The following is a 19,234-nucleotide window of genomic DNA, read 5'->3' as shown; positions in this document are numbered from 1 at the left end:
TTGATGGGAACAGGAGAGAGTGAGGGCACCCTCACCAGGAGGGCTGAGTCCCTGTTGGGCAGAGCAAGAGGCAGAGACTGTGCAAGGCAGCAAGGGAAGATTTGGTTTAGACTTAGGTAAAACACTTTTTACCAATAAGGACAATTCAGCCCTGCTACAGATTGCTGGGAAGTGAGGATCCCATTCAGGAAAGTCTTTAAGAATATCTGTCAAAATGGCACGGTTGCTTCATCCTGGGTTTGGATAGCCTTCTGTGGTCCTGACAAGATTCTTTTCCATAATTTTTCTATAGATCACAAAACGTTTGTTAGCTGTTTCTTCCTCTCCTACCATGATTTATCATCTACAGAAATCACTTCCGAAACAATTTTCAACCATTTCCTCTGAAACAGCATTCCCTGACTGTTGTGCAAAGCAGTCACAACCTCTGACTGGAGGAAAAAAATAGCAGCTGGAACATCACCTAGCGAAGATCTCATCCAGAAGCACAAGAAACCCTCAGAAGTTACAGGGACCCTGGGCATCTCCTGAAATGATGGCTTTCAAAGAGTTTAGCTGGATCATGACTTCACACCTCATTTTTCTAAACACCCCAAACCAGTCTGGGGGCCACCTTACCCATTTCTGGGAACACATCTGTCCCACCCATGCTCAAACCTATCCTACTGTCCACACACAGATTTTCCAAAAGCTTGCATTGATTAGCAATTCTCACAAAGGTGGAAACTCTTTGTGATGTCTGATCCAGGAGTCTCTGCTCGTTAACAGGTATAAAAGGTCACAGGGACCCATGAGTGCCAAGGACACAGAAGCAGCTTCAAGAGGATGCAGCCCTGAGAGCCTTGCAGGAATATTACAGTATTTTGCTCTTCTGACGCTGGTAAAATGAATCACTCTGGTAAAGTTAGAAATCCATTTGTGTGTATAGCTGGGAACGGGAATAGGAACTAGTAAATAAGACTGCATATGTTATGGCTAGCTGTCTTTTGTTCATTTGATCACTTGAACAGACAAATGACTGCTTATTTTAGGCTGTTAGGAATGTTTGTTATACATAAGGATTCATGGACTTTCAGTTATGGTTTGTTTGGGTTTTTTTAACTTGCTAGAATTATACTGAGTATTAATTAAAATACCGTGACTCTGCTTGATGAGGAATGAAGCTAGTACTAAGTATCAAGACACTGGGTGAATGCACTGCTCTCTACACTGTGCTAATATAATGCTTCCTGATACTAAAAGGTAACACAAACTCATGGAAGAGAAATGTAGATACATAAAGTGATAAACAGAATGGTAAATCTAAGTATAAGCACATACGTAAAGAAATAAAATTTTATAACTTTATTATACATGTACTACCAAAGCTGAAATATTTCCAGAGGAGTTTTCCATTGGAGGAAAAAATTCTTCTGTGGAGCTCTAACAACATAACAACAACCTCTACACCTTGTTTGGAAGAGGAAAGTTTTATTAAAATACCAAAGGCCAAGTAATTTTATTCCATGAATTACTAGAAATGCAGAAAAAAACTAACTGTGGGCAAGTCCTGAGAACTGGCTCATCTCAGAGCTTGTTCAGAGAAATGATCTGAACTAATTTATTCACAGAAGGTTCACACTGAACATTACACTCAGTAACTAGCAAAATACAATTTTTAATGATGATCACTTATGGTATAGAAAAAGAAAAAAATTCAGTGAAAGAAAAAAAAAATCAGGTCACTTTGCACATAAATCTCTCTTGCATAGCACTCTGTCCTGTCAAGAGCTTTCAACAAGGAGCAGCTTGGAGGGGGGACTGATCTCAGCAGGAATGCACTCTTTGGGAAATTAGACCAAAGTATAGTGAACCCCAGATGGGTGGAAAGTCCCATCTTAATCCATCATAGTAGTTACAAGAACAAGAGCAATTGCTTGTAGGATCCTGGGAGTGCTCTTTGGGTTTCCTGCTATAAACAGTAGGCAGTTAAAGAAAAGCAAACTTTAACCCTCCCGATGAACTGAAGTGCCGAACTCGATTGCTCAGAAGGCTGCAAGAGCTCTCCATCAGAGATTGTCGTGATTGATCTAAACTCACCACATAACCTGAAAGAGTTGTGGAAACACCGGTTCAGCAGTTTTCCTGAAGCCTTGTGCTAGGACACTTTCCCTCAAAAATGTCAAGGGGACCAAATATCTTAGGGTCAAAACAGGATGAAAACCAAGGTCTTCTATGGCCTTGCTTAATGCTCTGCTTATTGTCTGGAGAACCGAGTTGGTTAAAGGGTGGTGGAAATTCCTTTTGTTCTTCTCATTGAATTTCTGAAAGGCCAAATACTTATGCTCTGGATTTTCAGAAGGAAAACCTTCATGTTTTTCTCCAGAGGAAACATAAATTGGAAATGGTAGCCTTCCTACAACAAAACATTAGTGTTTAATTCACCCTGGAAGTAGACTGAGGCTTACATCTCCTCTCCGAACTTTCTTCTGACGCCTGTGCCCCTTGCAGGCTCTTTGAGGTCCTGCTGCCCGCTGCAGCCCCAGGCGCAACCTTAGAGTCACAAACGCTGTGGGACAAAAAGCCGGTGCTGTAGTGGTTGGCACTGCACCATCCAAGGTCCTCACCCCGCAAATCCAGCCGGATTGTAACAGATCTCCTTCCACCTACTGCTCTCCCACAGTGGGTAGGATGACTCCCAAAACCGTATCTGAACGGCCCAGTGCAGAGCACAGATTCAAGCCCCCTGGAGCCACACGTAGGAGGAATTTGGAGTGTTAAATGTTTTTTATCTCAAGCTTCTCTTTTTGCCTTTGCTTACCTGCCTGCTTTAATCTTCAAGATTGAGGGAAACTGCAAATACAAAGACATCCAGAAGCAGGGGATGTGCAAGAGGTTTGCCTATACTGTGCTACCCTTCCAGGCACGGATTCACGCTGTCTCCTGGTGCTGTGGGGGCACGTCCAGGCCCCCGACCAGGCAGTGGGGCTGACACAGCCCACGAGCACGAGCTGCCCCCATATACAGGCAGAAACAAAGCCGTGCACAGGTTGCTTTCCTGCAAAGCTGCCCGGTGAGACAGTCGATGACCAAAGCACGCTCATTGCGGCCGCTGTAGGCTTTGGCTTCCTTGGCTCGGGAAATACAGGGAAGTCAAGGGGCCGGGAGTTATTTTACAGTGATGCCTGCAAAGAGTGTGATTCATTTATTTATTCTTCTGTGAACACCCTAGTCAGATGACTAAAGCAGATCTTCAGACTGATGACCCAGAAACAGTAAAGATAAATTTCACATGTCAGGTAAGAAAAAAATAAGTTAGAAGCCATACACAGACTGTTATTTTCCCAGGCTCAGGGGTTTACCTCACAGCCTGAGCCCTAGTCAACACCAAGAATATAGCACAGAAAAATGCTCAGGGTTTTTTTTTTCCTACCTCTTCCCCGTGTCAGGGTGGGGTAACTGAGATTAGCTGCACCTGTGACTGCTTAAATTAGCACCACATAAACTCACCATAGCTTCTGGCTCCCTCAGATGTAAGGGTGACCTATTTTTCTCTTGGTTCTGGCTCAAGCTACTGAGGTGGGGGCTGCTAGTTTTACTGCACCTTTTCCTTCCCTCAGGTAAGATATTTGCACTTGCAGGGGGGTGGAAAGAAAAAGGAAGAAAGTGTTAAGTGAAGTATGTCTGCTCTGGCAGCTTGGGCTGCTGAGATTTTACTGGGGAGGCAGGAACCTGCCTCCTCCCTGGTCAGAGGATGGGTCTGCAAGGTAGGATGCTGCAGTGATTTCTGAGGAATTGAAAAAAGACTGGGTGAGTGTCGGGGGAAATATGCTTCTTGGTTTTGCTTCAGGCCTGTTTATGAGAAACCTTTCTCTGAACAGCTTTTGTCAAGGTACAAAGCAAAGTGGGTGTGAAACAACCTGTTGCAGGCTAACCAGTTAAACTGTGGCTAATGCAAAGGACCTAAGTATTTTGTTTTATTTGTTAGACCCCAGTGATGTTGCCTGGGAGGCCGTATTTGTGGTGCAAGTGTTGGGTTTAGGCTGTTGTGCCACTCTCAGCCTGCGGTTCCTTAGTGCCAGCGAAGTGCTGTATGTAGGGTTGTAGCAGATGAGGTGCTATAGGTGCCTATGAAAGTTGGTGTGCCTCATCCTAGCACCTCCCTGTGGAAATGTGCGGCAGGACTCTGCAGTGGGCAGGATTCCTAGCCTCTGTGTGTGTGTGTGCATGCCCATGGGAGCCTGCAATCATCAACACTCAGCTTCCTGGCTGAAAACCTCCAAATATCTGTGTTTTGTGGCCTTTCTCTTGGAGCACTGGAGTTACTTTTTTTTGAAAAGTGCTTTTACTGAATGTGACTTGAAAGTATTAAGACCTGAGCACCGTGTGACCCTGGTACTAGACAATTCTGAATCCTTGGCAGTATAATCCCATGTGCAGCACGCAGGGTGGGGTGGGAAAGTTCTCTTCCCATCGCGTTCCTGTCCAGCTAGCTAGGCAGTATCTGACACAGAGGTATTACATACTGGCTGTTGTACAAGCCGTTAGGTTCAAACCTGAACACCCTTCTTTGGCCCTTTAATGGCTGTAGCCATGAATTCCAGAGAGTGGCCCTGCACTCGTATCTTGACCCATCTTATGCTCTTTGATTTCTTTGTCTATTTTCTCTTTCCTGTACCATGATATAGGCTGTAAATGTAGAGGTTAACGCATCTCCCTTATTATATGATTTGCAAAAGGAGATTATTGCTTCTTTCCATACCACTCCAAACAGGCCGGTCTCCATAACCCACCAGCTGGCTTCCTTGGCTTCCCCACCACCATTTTTAACTTTCTGCAGTCTTGACTCTGCCAGTGGCTGTATTCTGTGGGGCGCATCAGGCCTTTATTCCATGCAAAGTTCATAATCCTTCACAGGGTCAAAATTACTCAAAGGTGTACAATGTTGTTTCCTTGTGCTTCCTCTCTCCTAATTAGTTCCAGTTTGTAATTCTCATGGTCTAGCACAGCGTATCCACATTTCCATCATAAATGCCACAGGAAAGACATACTTCACACCCAATGCTCTTTTTAAATGCTGAATTTTACCAGAGCTGGGAAATGGCTTAGGTGAATGATCTTTCTCTGGAGGAGGACCATGACAAGGTCTCTTTCCTCAGTGGATGGGAGGAAACCAGGAGAATGGGGACAAGTTGCAGGGAGACACAGCATGTGAGGTCAGCAGTCAAGTTTGATTGAATTAGTTGTTCAGGTATGTGGTAAAATGGAACTCGGGAGAGAGCAGAGAGCCTGGCTGGATGTGTTTAGCTGCAAAGAGGGTCAAAGGAATAACGTTTGGAGGAGGCAAAGATAACCACACAAGGTCAATCACTAATGTCTGCACAAGGTCGATCGCTAATATCTGTGGAGTGCTGGAGCAACTGGGTGAGAGGGAGGTGCAAATCAGTGTCTTAATTCAGCTGGATCTGTAGTATCTCTGTGCAGCCTGCTGGGGTGTGTGGTTAAGTGATGCTCTCACTATAGTAATAAAACCTAGAAATGCAGTGAAATTCATGTTTACACATATTGTGATAGAAGGGGTATTTACACTACCCTTTCCAACATAGAGAATCCTCTCTGATAATATAACTGCTGTTGCGTCCAAAAGAAACAGCAGAGAGAGCAACTTGCATAGCATAGGAATGAACGATAGTACATGATCCTTGTTCTGTGGGAGTGTTTTCCAGGCAGCAGTGACCTGACTGAGGGCTGGACTGCAAGTGTCCTCCTTCCCAAGAAAGCACATTATGTTTCTCAGCTACCAAGTCCTTCCCCCTTTCAACATGATGAATTTCTCATGCAGGGTTGAAAAGTAGGGTGGATGGAGCCAGATCCCTTCCAGAAATCCGTACAGCATGGTAACTGGATAAGGTGAGACATGTAGGTTTAAACCCCCATAAAGATTTGAACCTGACTTCCCACATCACTTCTCAGTGCCCTAACTGCTGAGACAAGGGAGCTATAATCCCTCCCTCCCTCCAACCGTGTTCTCTGAGAGCACTTTTATTGCCTAAAACTCATGCACACCCAATAGACCAATTCTGTGAACACAGGGGCATGAGCCAAGTAACTTGGTGGTCTCAGGCCTGGAGAGGTCTAGATTGCCAAAGGAATTAATGACTGCTGGTGTGCTTTAAATGCCATGCCTAGAAAAAAATGAGTAGAAATCCTAAATTATGTGGGTATTTCTAATATGTTACCTCTTACTTTCCTGCTTTGTTGTTTCTTCTACTCTATATCGGGCGGAGCGTACCTCACAGGGGACCAGAGAGGTAGCACTAGCTTGTTGAATGAGGGTGTGGCTTTCTGATCCATGACTTCGAAGAACCTTTCTGGATGTTGGAGATTCCTCTTTGAAGTTCCTCAAGTACAGATCAATGTGGTCAATGAAATGTAAAGGCAATCTCCTCCCCATCCTATAGAAAAGCAACGCAGGACTGCAGTCCCGCCACTGTGGAAAAGCGGGGAGGAACTGCCAAGTATGCTGCCAAACAGCTGGTTTGGGCTATTCTGGGCTGCCTGGGCACATCAATACTGAATATGTGGGCTGGTGGGGTCACCTTGCTGGGAAACCTCCCTGTTTCACATGTGAGGAGCTCTGGGGGTTGCCCTGTAGGTGGAAGCGAGACGTGACGTGAGGAGCAAAGCAGTTTTCCTAAGAGATCACAGACAAAATACTCTTTGCAAGCTTTCCCCAAGGTCTGCCCTGACCTGGGAGAGCAATGTTGATCAGGCTAATTGGGTGCATGGAAAATTTAGGATGAGTTTCCTCACACTGAGGGTGTGTGGACTCTGTTTTGTGCACCTATACTGGCATAAATCTTCAGTCAGCAGAGTCATTCCTGATTTGTATGTGCTGAAATGTTAGCAAGATCCTATCCAGTGTCCTCGGCGCCCTGCGCTTGCACGGCCTTTTCCTCGTTACACGTGAGGTTGCACTAAGTTGTGTTCTAGGTCATCATGATATGTCATTTAACTTGTAATTGAGTGCACATTTGTCCCAGTGCAGGATTTTGCCTTCGCTATGGTCAACGACCTCGGACTGATCTGAGGCCTCCATCCAGGTAGCCTTGCAGTCTGCAGAACAAAAACTGAGCAGCTTCATCAAGTGGTGCCCCTCTGTGTGCATGTGTATGTGTTTACGCACACACGCGTTGTCTTTCTTTCCAGCTCCTTCTCTCCCTCCTCTTTTTCCATTTGGTTCTGCTTTGTGTTTTATTTGCAATGTGTTGTCCTGTTGTGAGTATTGCTCATGCATGTTGAGTTAGAGTTCCCTGAGGAGTCTGTCTGGCATTGAAAAATTAAAATTAACTTTTTTGTTTTTCACACTCTAAGCCCTTTCTTATAAGCTAGGGCTTTTGCTCCAGGGTAGTAGGATGTTGGGAAGAGCTGAAATATGGCACTGCTGAGAATCAGTTAGTATAAAAACTATGCTAGCACCCAACTGTGTGCTGATTATCCCACCCCCAAAGGCAAATGTGTTTGCAGTTTAGGTCACAAGTGAAATAAGCATGTTGAATCTCATTCTAACATGTCACTCTTACAGACTTTCTTTTCCACCTCAGTGCTTCCCTCTAGATGTCTCCTGTTGAGAGCTGGCCAAAATATGTCTGGAAACAGCAGCTTCCTCCCTTCCTCTCCCCCAGAAAATAAGGGAATTGTCTTGCAAATACCAAACAGATTTATTTCAAAGTGTTTCTATTTGGTGGATGGCAACAAGGGGACTTTGGTGCTACTCCTAGTGAGGAAGGTTGTATCTCATCTTAAATCTACAAATTGGACTTACTGTACATGAGGGATCTCAATTTGTCCTCTCTGCTTGCTGCAGAGATCTGAGAGACGTCTTGCACATCCCAGGCATGTGATTTCTTTTCCCCTAAGAGTCCCTACAACACTGGCTTTCCTTCCACACTTAAATGATTTACACACTAAATTGAAGAATCAACTCTGATTCCGGTTATGAGGCGATCTTAATTAGTTAAGCAAAATAGCAGCCTCTCTGCTGTTGAATTCCTTTGCATGTCCCAAGGATATGGTAATGGTTAAATATCCTGCCAGTCTGGAGGTGAACGGATTTTGGGGTTTGCTGGATCAAGAAAGGAATGAAGTGAGGAAGCCTCATCAGGTGAGGACCCTGCTCTATGTAACAAAAGGCTTTGTCTTTTGTGGCCTCCAATCCTCTCCTACTGTTCACAAAACTCACTTGCTGTCCTTGGTTATCATTACGCTTTGGTCAGGAGGAGAGAGATCTCATTTTACTGCAGAGCACCCAGCTCTGTGTCACCCAGGCCTTAATGGCAGGCAAGGGATGAAACCAAGGGGAGGTACTGCCTTCCCTTCCTTGGGTCCAGTTCTGTCTACCCAAAACTGTGTCCGAATTCTGGCTGGTGGCTTGGTATGGTCACTCACCCTTTCCTCCACAGGACACATTATGCATCCTTGTAAAACCTCTTCTTAGCTTTATGGCACAAAAATGTATGATATAAATCCAAAGGACCTTCTTTAATGTAAGGCTGTAAAACGTACGTAGGGCCCATCCCACTTTGGCTCTTACTATTACTATTATTACTATTTTCTCTATCCCTCTTGAGGGTACCTGCAAAATGTCAAGGAAAATTGGACGCATGTTCCTTCTGAGGGAGTCCTATTCCAGATATTTAGTCTTGGGGAAGATGAAGCTCTGCCTCCCCATGGGGAAACAAATTCAGCTAACCACGTAGTGCAGGGTGGGGGGTAATGTCAGCACGTTGCATGAGAACTGCTTGACAGTGCTGCCTTGTTTCACCTATTAAAGGTGAGCATGCACGTGCCCAAGGAAGGGCCCCGCTGCTGCAGCTCCGAAGCCTTGTGCTCTGCCCTGAGCTTGTGCAACGACAGGGAATGTCTCTTCCCCCACAGCCAGGTAAGCCCATGCTCTAATGTATAGCAGCTTTGCTGCTGTGCATGTAAGCGTATTATCTGGTTTTCTGCTGGTCAGACCAGAGCAGCTCTTGGGCTGCAAAAAGAATCTAAAATGCCTCGACACTTGTTCTTCTTTTTGCCACAAAGTCACTTGTGCATAGTTGAAGCAAACTTCTTTGGTCTGGATTTCATTTTACTTTGCAGCTACAGGAAGAGTCACAAACTACTCGGGTTACTTATGGTAAAAGTGAGTAAATTTTCCTGGTACAACCTTAGGTCTATTCTTGTCACATGCAATTGCTATCAGAGAGGAGGTGCTGGAGCCCCCTCTGTCTGCACCTGACCCTTCCAGCTGGAGCAGGGCTGTATGCAGTGCTTGCAAAAAAACGTGTTTCACACCAGGCGATGAGATCAATAAGCCTCTGAAATTTGCTAGATGTGAGTAGATTGTACGTGGGGCCGGGGTTTGGGGTTTTTTTTCTGTCTCTTTGTGCAGTTGCTGGTGGAATGCGTTTCCCAAGCCCCCATCTGCAGGCCTGCTTGTTTTCCCTTCTCTAAACCTTTTCTTTGTAGGGCAAGATGGAGAACAATGGGGAGCAATGGTCTGAAACTGAGCAAAGCGGGGGAAAAACTAGGCTAGACGTCAGTAGCAGTTTCATAACCGATGGAAACGAGTATGGGAGCATTTGCCCCTGGGAAGAAGCTAAATCTCTTTTTCATCAGATTCAAATGAGGTAATGCAAAGGAGGAGGAGGAGGAAGATTCCATTGAAATTGAGGGGGCGGGACGGGGAAGGGGATTTGCTGGCATGACTTGGGCTGGAGGAACTCTCACAATCTGTCCTGCCTGTTAAGACAGTACGGATTGAGGACTTGAATATAGGGTATTTCCTGTTAGAGAGGCTTCAGCATATTGTCTCCCTTAGTCACATGTACAAGGTCACCTGATTTATTAGAACCTCAGGTGCTGACTAACTTCTGGGGGGGATGTCTGGAAAGACCAGATGTCTATGAAGGGACTGGTGTGAGCATTCAAGATGAGCATTAGTTGAGACTTGCAGCGTAGGAAACGGAGCTTTGCCAAACCTGGCCTGCATGTTGGCCATGGCCAGAGACTTGCACCTGGTCAAGTTACAGTGCAAAACTTTGTGCAGTGCTACTGTTAAGCAGTTGAGCCCTGATAGCATTATTTAAGGCTTGTACTTATGGAGCAACTGGAATAACACGTTGGGTATGGTGGTAACTCTGCTCCTCTCTGGCACTTGAATTCAAACTAGGATTTCATTCAGGTTTTTGGGCAGGACTTCAGCTGTTTGCAAAGGGGCAAAGCAGGTTCTGACCACCTGTGGGATCAGAGCTCTACCTGACCTTGGGATTGTCCTTATATCTACACTGGCAGATTACTAATGCGTCGTCTTCTCCCTCAGCTATACCTCCCCCACCTTTTTTATTTCCCTCTCTGGTCTAAGTGGGTAGTAGAATAAAATAGGAATTGCCCTTGGGTAACCTCCAGCAAGCAGAATGCTCCTCTGTTGACATAGCATTTATAAATCCGTTTATAAAGCTATGTGAAGGCCACCTCCGGTGAAGGGGTCTGACTTGTCTAGTGGTGCCCACTGAGCTCATCCAGGGATGTGTTGGCATTAGACCCATTCAGGAGCCTTGTCTGCTACTCCTGTGAAATGGTCACCCCTGTACCTCTTTGCCTCAGCTCTGAGGAGCACACCCTGGCCCAACAGAAGTGAGTCCCTGAACCGTACACTCTGGTGTTTTCCTATTCCAGTCACTCCAGGGAAAATAAATAGCAATGGTAATAAATAAAAGCCGATGCTATAGACTGAAGATTATGTACAAGCCATTTTCCAATGGCAGTATGTGTGTTTTTGTACATTAAATATTTTGTGTATTGTTTAGTTTCTTCTTCAATACCTCCCTAGTGTACCCCCTGCTGTGGAAACCCGAGTGCTTGGGCACAAGAGGGAGGGAAAGTAGCCTTCTGCAGATGTAGGTATAGGCTGATGCACCTATAGGCTGCAATACTTCTTGAGCAAACAAGTGGTCTGAAAAAGAAATTAATGCTGAAGGAGTTAGTCTTCCTTCCTCTGGTGTGCATGCTTCTGCCCCCATGTTTCAGAGAGCTGAGGACAGATTGAATGAAATGTCCAGGTTCTGCCTGATTCAAACCCTTCCTTGGACCTGCTGGTGTTCTGCAGTCTCAAAGCATGGTAGAAAGTGGCATTTAAAAAAAATCAACTTTCTTCTCCTTTAAAACTTAGCTTCCTAATTCAGTATTTTCTTGGTCAGAAGTTTATACAAAAGACTGAGAATTTTGAAGTGAATAGAAGTTTTCTTGGGTGAATATTAGTTTGTGGAGCAGGAAAGAAGTTTAAGGGATTTTTAGCCTCATGAGATGAGGTTCTTGTAGTGCTAGCTCCAGGTTGCATATGCTATGCAATACCATCCTCATATAGCAGCTCAAATATAGATGCAATACAGTCATACACTCTCCTGTGTTTCACTGAGGTCCTCAGCTGAGGTGGGTGGGGGTGATATGAACGTGCTTATAATGCTTTAGGGCTTGACCCTGTTGCATGTGGAGCCAGCTGGGGTGTACCTATGGAACGTGGCTCTTGTATGCAGCTGAAGAATACCCTGGTCAGAGTGAAACAGGCTTCACTGCATAAAGCAGTCAATATCTCTATACCTATCTATATCAATATACATATGCACACATATAATCTCAAATCCAATTAGTTCCCCTCTCCTAACTTTATCTCACTTGAGCTGTGAAACAAAATGATACTGCTTCACATATACTGAAGCAGAACTTGTTTCAAATTCAGTGAAGAATGTGAGTGAAAATGATTTGGCTTGAACTAGTAAGCCTGTTTTCAAGAGGAATCTTCAGTTTTATCAGCTGTCAAATTTTGAAGCTTCAGTGCTCAAGGTTAAAGCCTCCGAAGCCAAAACCAGAGATTCAATCAGTTAAATAGATTTGCTCTTCAGTAGCAATAAGAGACTGACAAGACAAAAGGAAGTAAATGTCATGTTTTTAATGCTGGTTTGAACAGTCTCCCATGAGGTCAAAGCACCAAACGCTGGGTCTCTTTCAGCGAAGCCTAACGGCACCAAGTTAGGAACCTGCCCGGACACACCTTGTTTTCAGTATTCATCGGTGAAGGGATACTCTGGATGGTCACGCCACCTGTGGATAGGTCAGATTGAACAAGTGAGCTTCTCGGGAGAAGCAGGGTATCACACCCTGAGGCAGTTGTCCTGTGCCTAGCGACCCTCTTCCTTGCGATATATAGGTGGCCTTCATGGAAGGCTCTTCTGCTTATTCAGAAGCTGTCTGTCCCGAATAATCTTCCCTGCAGATTTGGAAGCAAACCTGTGCATTTAAGGAGAGGATCAGTGAAGGACCATTTTTCAGGCCTACAGACCGCATACCTTAAGGACAGATGGGGAAAAACCAACAAGATTTTGGATGGCAGCTATTCTTGATATTTAACTAGGATTAGTAGCAGTGTTGTAGGGAAGGGGGATGGCTTCACTATGTGTGCATTGGGGAAGGGGAAGACTTCTTTGTTCAGATGTTTAGAAAGACCCTCAGAAATAAGGGCTATATTTGAAGGAGAGGTGGAGACACCAGACTCTACTACTTTGGCTTATGCACTTAGAGCTGGCATGAACAGGTCTGGGTCTGGTACGGTGCTTTCTCCAAGCGGCTGCCATGTCTCGACTAGGTCTGGTTGTTCTCTAGCTCAGCCTAGATGTAGATGCTCTGCCAGGTTAACAGCACCAGCGGCAGAGAATTTACAAAGAAGCTTTGGGGTGACCCAGTTCAGGGGAGGAAGGGATGTTCATGGCTGCATACTATCACAGGTAGAGACACTTCAGGCTTTATTTTAAAAACTGCATGCTCAGGGAAGATGCACAATCCAGGATTATTATAAAAGGCAAGAAGAAAATTTGCAGGGTCAACTGCAGGTGGAAAAAATAACACCGTGTTTGCCCATTACTGTCAGACTTGAGAGGTAGTTGGTTTTTTGTTGTGGCTTTTCTTGTTTGTTTGGGATGATGCTAAACCACAAGCCCTAGCTTGACAAACACTTTCCACTAGCAAAATCAAAACTTTCTGAAGAGCATTCTCAGGTGCACCATGGCAGCTGGCTGCCTTGCCTTACAGCAGAGCACAACAAATACTGGCATTTATCCCACCTGTGAATCGTTCCAGTTTGGGAAGGATACATTTCACAATATTGAAGTTAACTAACTGGAAGGCATCAAACATTTTGAATTGGTTGTGTCAAAACATTTCATTCCAATATTCAGCCAAGCTGAAGTGTTTGTGCATTAACAGATTGAGTTGGTTCAAAAAAAAAACAAAACCCAAAACACAAGCCACAACACTTTGGCTTGTTTGGTTTCAGTATAATTTGACAGTGCCTGAGTTGCCAGTGTCATAATCTCTACTTTCCATCTATGGAGCATGCTTGCTAATCAGATCTCATGTGTTCAAAGTTCTGAGTCCTTTGAGTGAAAATGATTCACTCAGAGGAGTCAATGCAGCTTGGAATAAATGGTAAGGAAGAATATCCATAGCAGAGACTGGGAGCACAAGATAAATCAAGCAGACAGATTAACATAAAACTCGCCCAGCACAATACTTCTAGATTTCTCCAAGGGGCGAAGAAACCCTTTTGGACTGAGATTTCCTGAAGTACTTGTATTTTTACAAAATTTCCATTTTCTGCTCAGATGCTTAACTTACTAATTCATTCCACTGATTGCAGCATCCTATTTGTATGGGCTTACTCACACCATTAGAACAACAGATTTGCACATGGTACCCATGGTAGCTGATAACTGGAAGAGCCAGAGGAAAGCTGGATTTTTCCATTCCTGCTGGCATTTGCATCACAGCATTTGAAGGTTTTGTGTGACGTTGACTAACCAGAAGTCTTTCTGTATGATGGTTTGACTTTTTCAGGTACATATTGCTGGATGAAATAAATCTCTTTAGGCTGGTAACTCATCTGTTGCAGTGTCAATTCCAGACACAGCCTACTATGTGTTCTCACACTGAAGATATATGTTTAGCTGCTCCTTACATGGCAACATCACTTCTCTGAGAGTGCATTTTTCACAGTTGTGGTCAGACTGTATCTAAGCATTTTCCCCAAACATGGCACTCCTGTGAAAAACAGAGCTGGCAATGTCCATCCTATGCATCATCCTTTCCTTGTCCTCGGTGGCCTCCTGTGACCAAATTTAGTCTAATAAAGCAAAGCATTTAGTTTATTAGTTTTTGGATTAGTGACTTAGAAAGTTCTTTTCCTGTGGGCAATTGCATTCTTTAACTTGCTTCTGGAAAAGGCTCTTGCATTTGCACCAAGGTTACGTTTCATGTATATACTCACTAAAAATTTAAATGGTGCTATAGCTCAACATAGCTATGAAAAACCCAAACAATTTCAAATACCAAAACACACAAGAATCTGCCAGGCCATTTGTAAGATGCCTTCTGGAGCTAAGTGCTGCTAATTGATGGAAGGCTATTTTAAGTTTTCAGAAACTAAAGCTTCAGAGTACCTGGCTGAGCTTAAATGTGAAAGACGAACTCCATTATGATGCTTTTAACTTAGTTCATCTTTCCTATCATATTTATGCAGCACGGTAAGTGCTTTATTTGTTCCTTTGAAACATTTCCCCAATCTTTTGAGCAACAGTCAACATTTTAGAGTGCTATTGATGCTGCTATCCTGCTTTTCATTATTTTTAACGTTTGTGCATGCTACAGTTTGGTAAGACACAGATAATCCAAGGTAACAAGAGAAATACATGGAAGTAAATCTAGTGTTTGGCTACACATTGAGTGCCCTGAAAAGGGGAAAGCATAAAGTTTGGCCATAGACTGTAGGTGCTCTTAGGCTGAAGGAAAAACAAATGGCCTCATTATCTGGAAGAGGAGATGTTGCATCAGTCTGAGCCTTCTTGGGCTAGTGCAGCCTTCAGGTGAAGCAAAACTACATTGGGTGATAAGCTTTACATCACAAGCAGCAGGAGATGAAGGAGCATACTCAGGTTGCATTAAAGACCTCCCATATATAAGCCTTATCTTAAAATAAGGTTGTTCATACCAAAATTAATATTAAAAGGAAGTGATTTTTTTCTTTAAATATTCTGAAAAGACAGGAATGTTCTGTGAGGATCTAGGATTCCTTCTGGACTTACATTAACAGTTCCACATAACGAACGTTTTTGTTCAGGGCTTCAATTTCTTTCATCTCTTTCTCAGTGAGGGAGAAGTCAAAGATCTAATGGAAGGAGATGTTAGGAATAAGTTAGCATGTCTTGTCATAATCAACATTCATATATTCCACGTTTCAGAAGTACAATCTCCCTTCCTCCTCCGTCTCCCCCACGAATCGGTACTTGCTTGTATTTATAGGAAAGTCTTGAGGACATGAATAAGTGCAGTCACATTTGCTTATACTCTTTTGCAAGAAGAAAAAGGTAGTCTGGCAAGTACTGGGTGACCAGCTTTGAAAGGAATACATTGGCAGGGAAAGCGGGGAGCAGTGCGGGTACCGAGTGCTGCAAAGGACATGGGAACAAATTTTTCATCTTACTTGGGTGTGGTGGTCAAGCCATGCTTTTGGGTGGTGTGATTATGAGCCTTTCTGGCATACCTGTCTGCATCAACCCTTCCCTAAGAAAGCTGCCCCATACCTGAAGACTGGGCAGAACAAGTCAGTCACTCCTGAACACCTACAGCCAGCAACCTTGGGCTGCTGACCTACTGAATTACTTCATCTTGCTTGTGCTGCTCACTGCAGCAACTGGTGCACTGGGATGCACCACCAGCTGGAACTTTAGCTACTCCAGAGGGTTAAAACCCACCAAAATTTCCTCTCTACTTTGCTCTATTATTGTCATATCATGGTACCGTTCAGTGATGGGTACAAAAAGCATCAAATGTGGCAAAGCTTGACGTTGGTCAAGTCTTATGTCTGCAGAAGGAAATGGGAAAATCACCTTCTATAGGGGCTAAACCAATGTAAGTGGATTCATCCATGCACCATTGGAGTACAAGTTTACCTGGAAATTCTCTCTGATGCGTTGTGGATTGAAGCTTTTGGGGATGACCACCACCCCTCTCTGGATGCTGAAACGCAAAGCAACCTGTGCAGCCGTCTTGTTGTACTTTTTGCCAATGGCATTCAGCACAGGATCCTTCAGTAAAGGAGGGGAGGACACATTTACCCTGGAAGAAAATTGGAAAAAAAAGAAAACCCAGAAACCCTCCTTATCTTTACCGTCAAAACATAGAGGAATCTACCTGTTTGTGGACAGAATACTGCACCTTTTTAACAAGTAGTCAAAAGATGGGAGAAAAGCTTTGGCATTTAGGTTGATGGGCTGTCAAAGGCAACTTCCTATGTGATGTCCTAACATTGACTTAGTTTATACTTCCTCACCTAAGCGTCAACATACCCAGTTACAGACACTTGCGTTCTGTTAGAGGAGACTTAAGGTGACCTCCTATACAGACATTCGGCATTTTTTGATGACAACACTTAACATGAGTGTTATGAGTTTACATTCACAACAGTAACACTTAGACACTGAAGTTCAAAACTACTGTGAAAAATGGGGACAAAGGTATTTTGCACAGAGAATGTGCAATGGAGAAGTATTATTCTTTTCCTGGATATTGTCCTTCTTTTAGAAAGTAACATGGGGACTTACCATGTTTCATCCCTTGAGGTTCCCAATGGGCTGTACCCAACAATAACAATGTCATGTTGTCTGCAAAATTCTAAGAGTTTGGGTTGGGTGAAATAGGGGTGGCATTCGACCTATAAGAGTAACGTAGAAAGAATGATTAATCAACAGGACTAGATACAGAAGCAGATGGTGCCCCAATATTTGTGGGAGCTACAGACAAGGTGATGCTTTCAGGAATGGATACATGTAATTTAAGGAATAGGGAAACTCAATCTGTGGTTACTGTTCTAATTGTACATTGCTGGGTGATGGATTTTTTTTTTTTGGTCGACAGCAGATCAACATCTGTGATTATAATTTGGCCACAGGGAATTTTTGTTGGACCCCAGTGGAAAGGTGGCAATAAGTCGGGGGGATGGAGGTGAGGGAAGCTCACTAGAGAAGTAGGCTGAGAAGACAAAGCATCTCATGTGGGTCAGATCTTTGTTTCTCTGCCCCTTGCATTCAGGATGACTAATCTGATGTTGGTTTTAGGGGGAGTGTTGGCATGAGCTGTCCCAGATAGAAAAGCGAGGGGGGGATATGTGAAAGGTGAGACATCTCTATAATGGTTATGACCTTGTTAGAAGCTCTGCCCTCCCACATTGCAAACACTGTTCCCATACAGGCAGGGATTTTCTGGCTGTGTTCTGTCTCTGGGAAAGGGATGTCTACAAGGTGACAGAGCAACCACTGTTTGCAGGCAGTCTGAAGCTAGCTGGCACATCTGTGCTTGCTGGCTAGCTGCCCTAAGCTGGGCTTAATCTTTCGCCTGGTTTTCCTCAACCCCAGGAAGCAGCAGCAGCAATGCTCAGTGCAGTCTTAGGGGCGCGCCAGAAACAGCAATTGCATTTTGCACCCGCTGAGCATGTCAATACCAGTGAAGCGTGCTGGAATTTCTTCCTCTCGCAGGCTGCCTTTCCCTGCAGGCCAAAGACAGAAATGAGAGCTATGGCCAGCTGCCCTGCCCTGCCCCGTGTCAATCCCAGCCCTCCGGGCCACGCAGCGAGAGTGGGAAGTTGCTCCCAGTTGGTCTCTGGCCTCTTCTCTGATACTGCTAATGTGGATATTCGTTTGTGCCAGATGAGTCAGAAGATTTCTAGGAAATGCAGTGACCTGCCAAATTCCAGCGCCAAAGGTATTGGGCATTCAGGTGGGTCGCTGCCACTTACCCCCTTCTCTGAGCTCCGCTACTGTAATTCAGGTCAGACATGCCTGTCATCTTCATGGGCTTGTTCAGCTCAAGTCTGTTGCTTAATGGGGTCTCCTCTTTAATTTAGGTTTTTCCCTAACTCTTACGGATGTCTTATAGGAAAGGCACAAGAGAGCAAGTACAGGAAATTTAGGAGTTACTTCTAATGTCTTTTAAACTTGGGAAACCTAGAGTGCCTCAGGATTCCTGATACTTAGGGTTGTTTTGGTTTAGTGTTAGCTGAGGTAGACATGGCTTCATTGAGGACTAGTTAGCTCTGAATGGTTTATCTTGGGAATTTTTTGGACTTGAAGTAAGGTCCATGGCAGAGATTTAAGATCTGCATTGACTCAGCATTCAACCCTGTTACGGAGCTTTGGCACAGAGGCACCAGTTTTAAAGTCCTGGAGCAGGAACTGAGGAAAGCGATTGTTCCAGCACCTTCAAATATTTATCTTTAGCCTAGATAGGATGAATAATATTTTCAAGGTAGAAATGGAAGTGTGGCAGCATGGAGGGCAGCATCTGTGGCAAGGCTTACGTCACCTTTCTGCACCCGGTGGCTTAGGCTACGTGTTGCCTCTGCGTTCCCTACAGGGCAGTGGCACCGTGGCAGGCACTGCCCTCACCTTCCAGGGTTGCCCCAACCTCGTACCTGGTTGCTCACAGGTTTGTACTTAAGTCCTGGCTTGTTCAGGATCATCTCCAGCTGCCTGCGGTTGAAATTGGATACTCCAATAGACTTTGCCAAGCCTGCATCTTTACATGCTTCCATAGCCTGCAAAGAAAGCAAAGACCAGTGGAGTCCCACGTGTTGAGTTGATTCCTTGGAGTATGTGTTTAGAGATAGGTGGAAGATAGACCATTCTTGAGACTGCAGAATAATCTTTGCTGCAGCAGAACTAATAGCTCTATTAGCACGAGGGCTGGTGCTGTCCCGCTATTCTAAACTCCGTTCCCCTGTGGACTCACCTTCCAGACCAAACCCTAATATTTTATACCTCCTGTGAAAGTAGAAATTGTCTGGAGAGCAGAAAGATTAATCTGAGATATAGATAACTAAGTGCCAGACATCTGCTTTCAACAAGTTTTGCTTACTTTATGCTGCTTTAGCACTGCCTCAAAGCTGGAGAAGTGAGGGTGAACAACACAGATTGCTTTCCTGATAAGTCAATTTATTCCTTTTGATTGTATGACAGTTTTTCATATGAAGTCTCTATCCAGTGATATCCCCTAAATATCTGGCAAGGCACATCACAAAACCAGCACAGAATACTTCCAATACAGTATAAAGTAGAAAAAAAAGGGGGGAGAGAGGAATTCTAAATATTTTGCACTTCAGATAAATCCT

At 44.3% G+C, this 19,234-nt stretch overlaps 1 protein-coding gene across 1 annotated transcript in view; it reads right to left on the bottom strand.

The window, feature by feature from the left end:
* Positions 1-11,936: 11,936 nt before the first annotated feature.
* AKR1D1 (aldo-keto reductase family 1 member D1) overlaps positions 11,937-19,234 on the bottom strand; it is a 34,915-nt gene continuing 27,617 nt past the window's right edge. Inside the window, exons 5-9 of the mRNA XM_075050927.1 lie at positions 18,539-18,661; positions 16,674-16,783; positions 16,023-16,188; positions 15,156-15,238; positions 11,937-12,123 (exon numbers count right to left, since the gene is read on the bottom strand). Coding sequence (XP_074907028.1) covers positions 12,081-12,123; positions 15,156-15,238; positions 16,023-16,188; positions 16,674-16,783; positions 18,539-18,661 — 525 coding nt within the window. The 3' untranslated portion in view covers positions 11,937-12,080. The remainder of the gene's footprint in view (positions 12,124-15,155; positions 15,239-16,022; positions 16,189-16,673; positions 16,784-18,538; positions 18,662-19,234) is intronic.

This window comes from Buteo buteo, chromosome 19, assembly GCF_964188355.1.
Source record: "Buteo buteo chromosome 19, bButBut1.hap1.1, whole genome shotgun sequence".
Classification (NCBI taxonomy): domain Eukaryota; kingdom Metazoa; phylum Chordata; class Aves; order Accipitriformes; family Accipitridae; genus Buteo; species Buteo buteo.
Note: the sequence above shows the minus strand (reverse complement) of the source record. Positions and strands in the feature narration are given on the sequence as shown.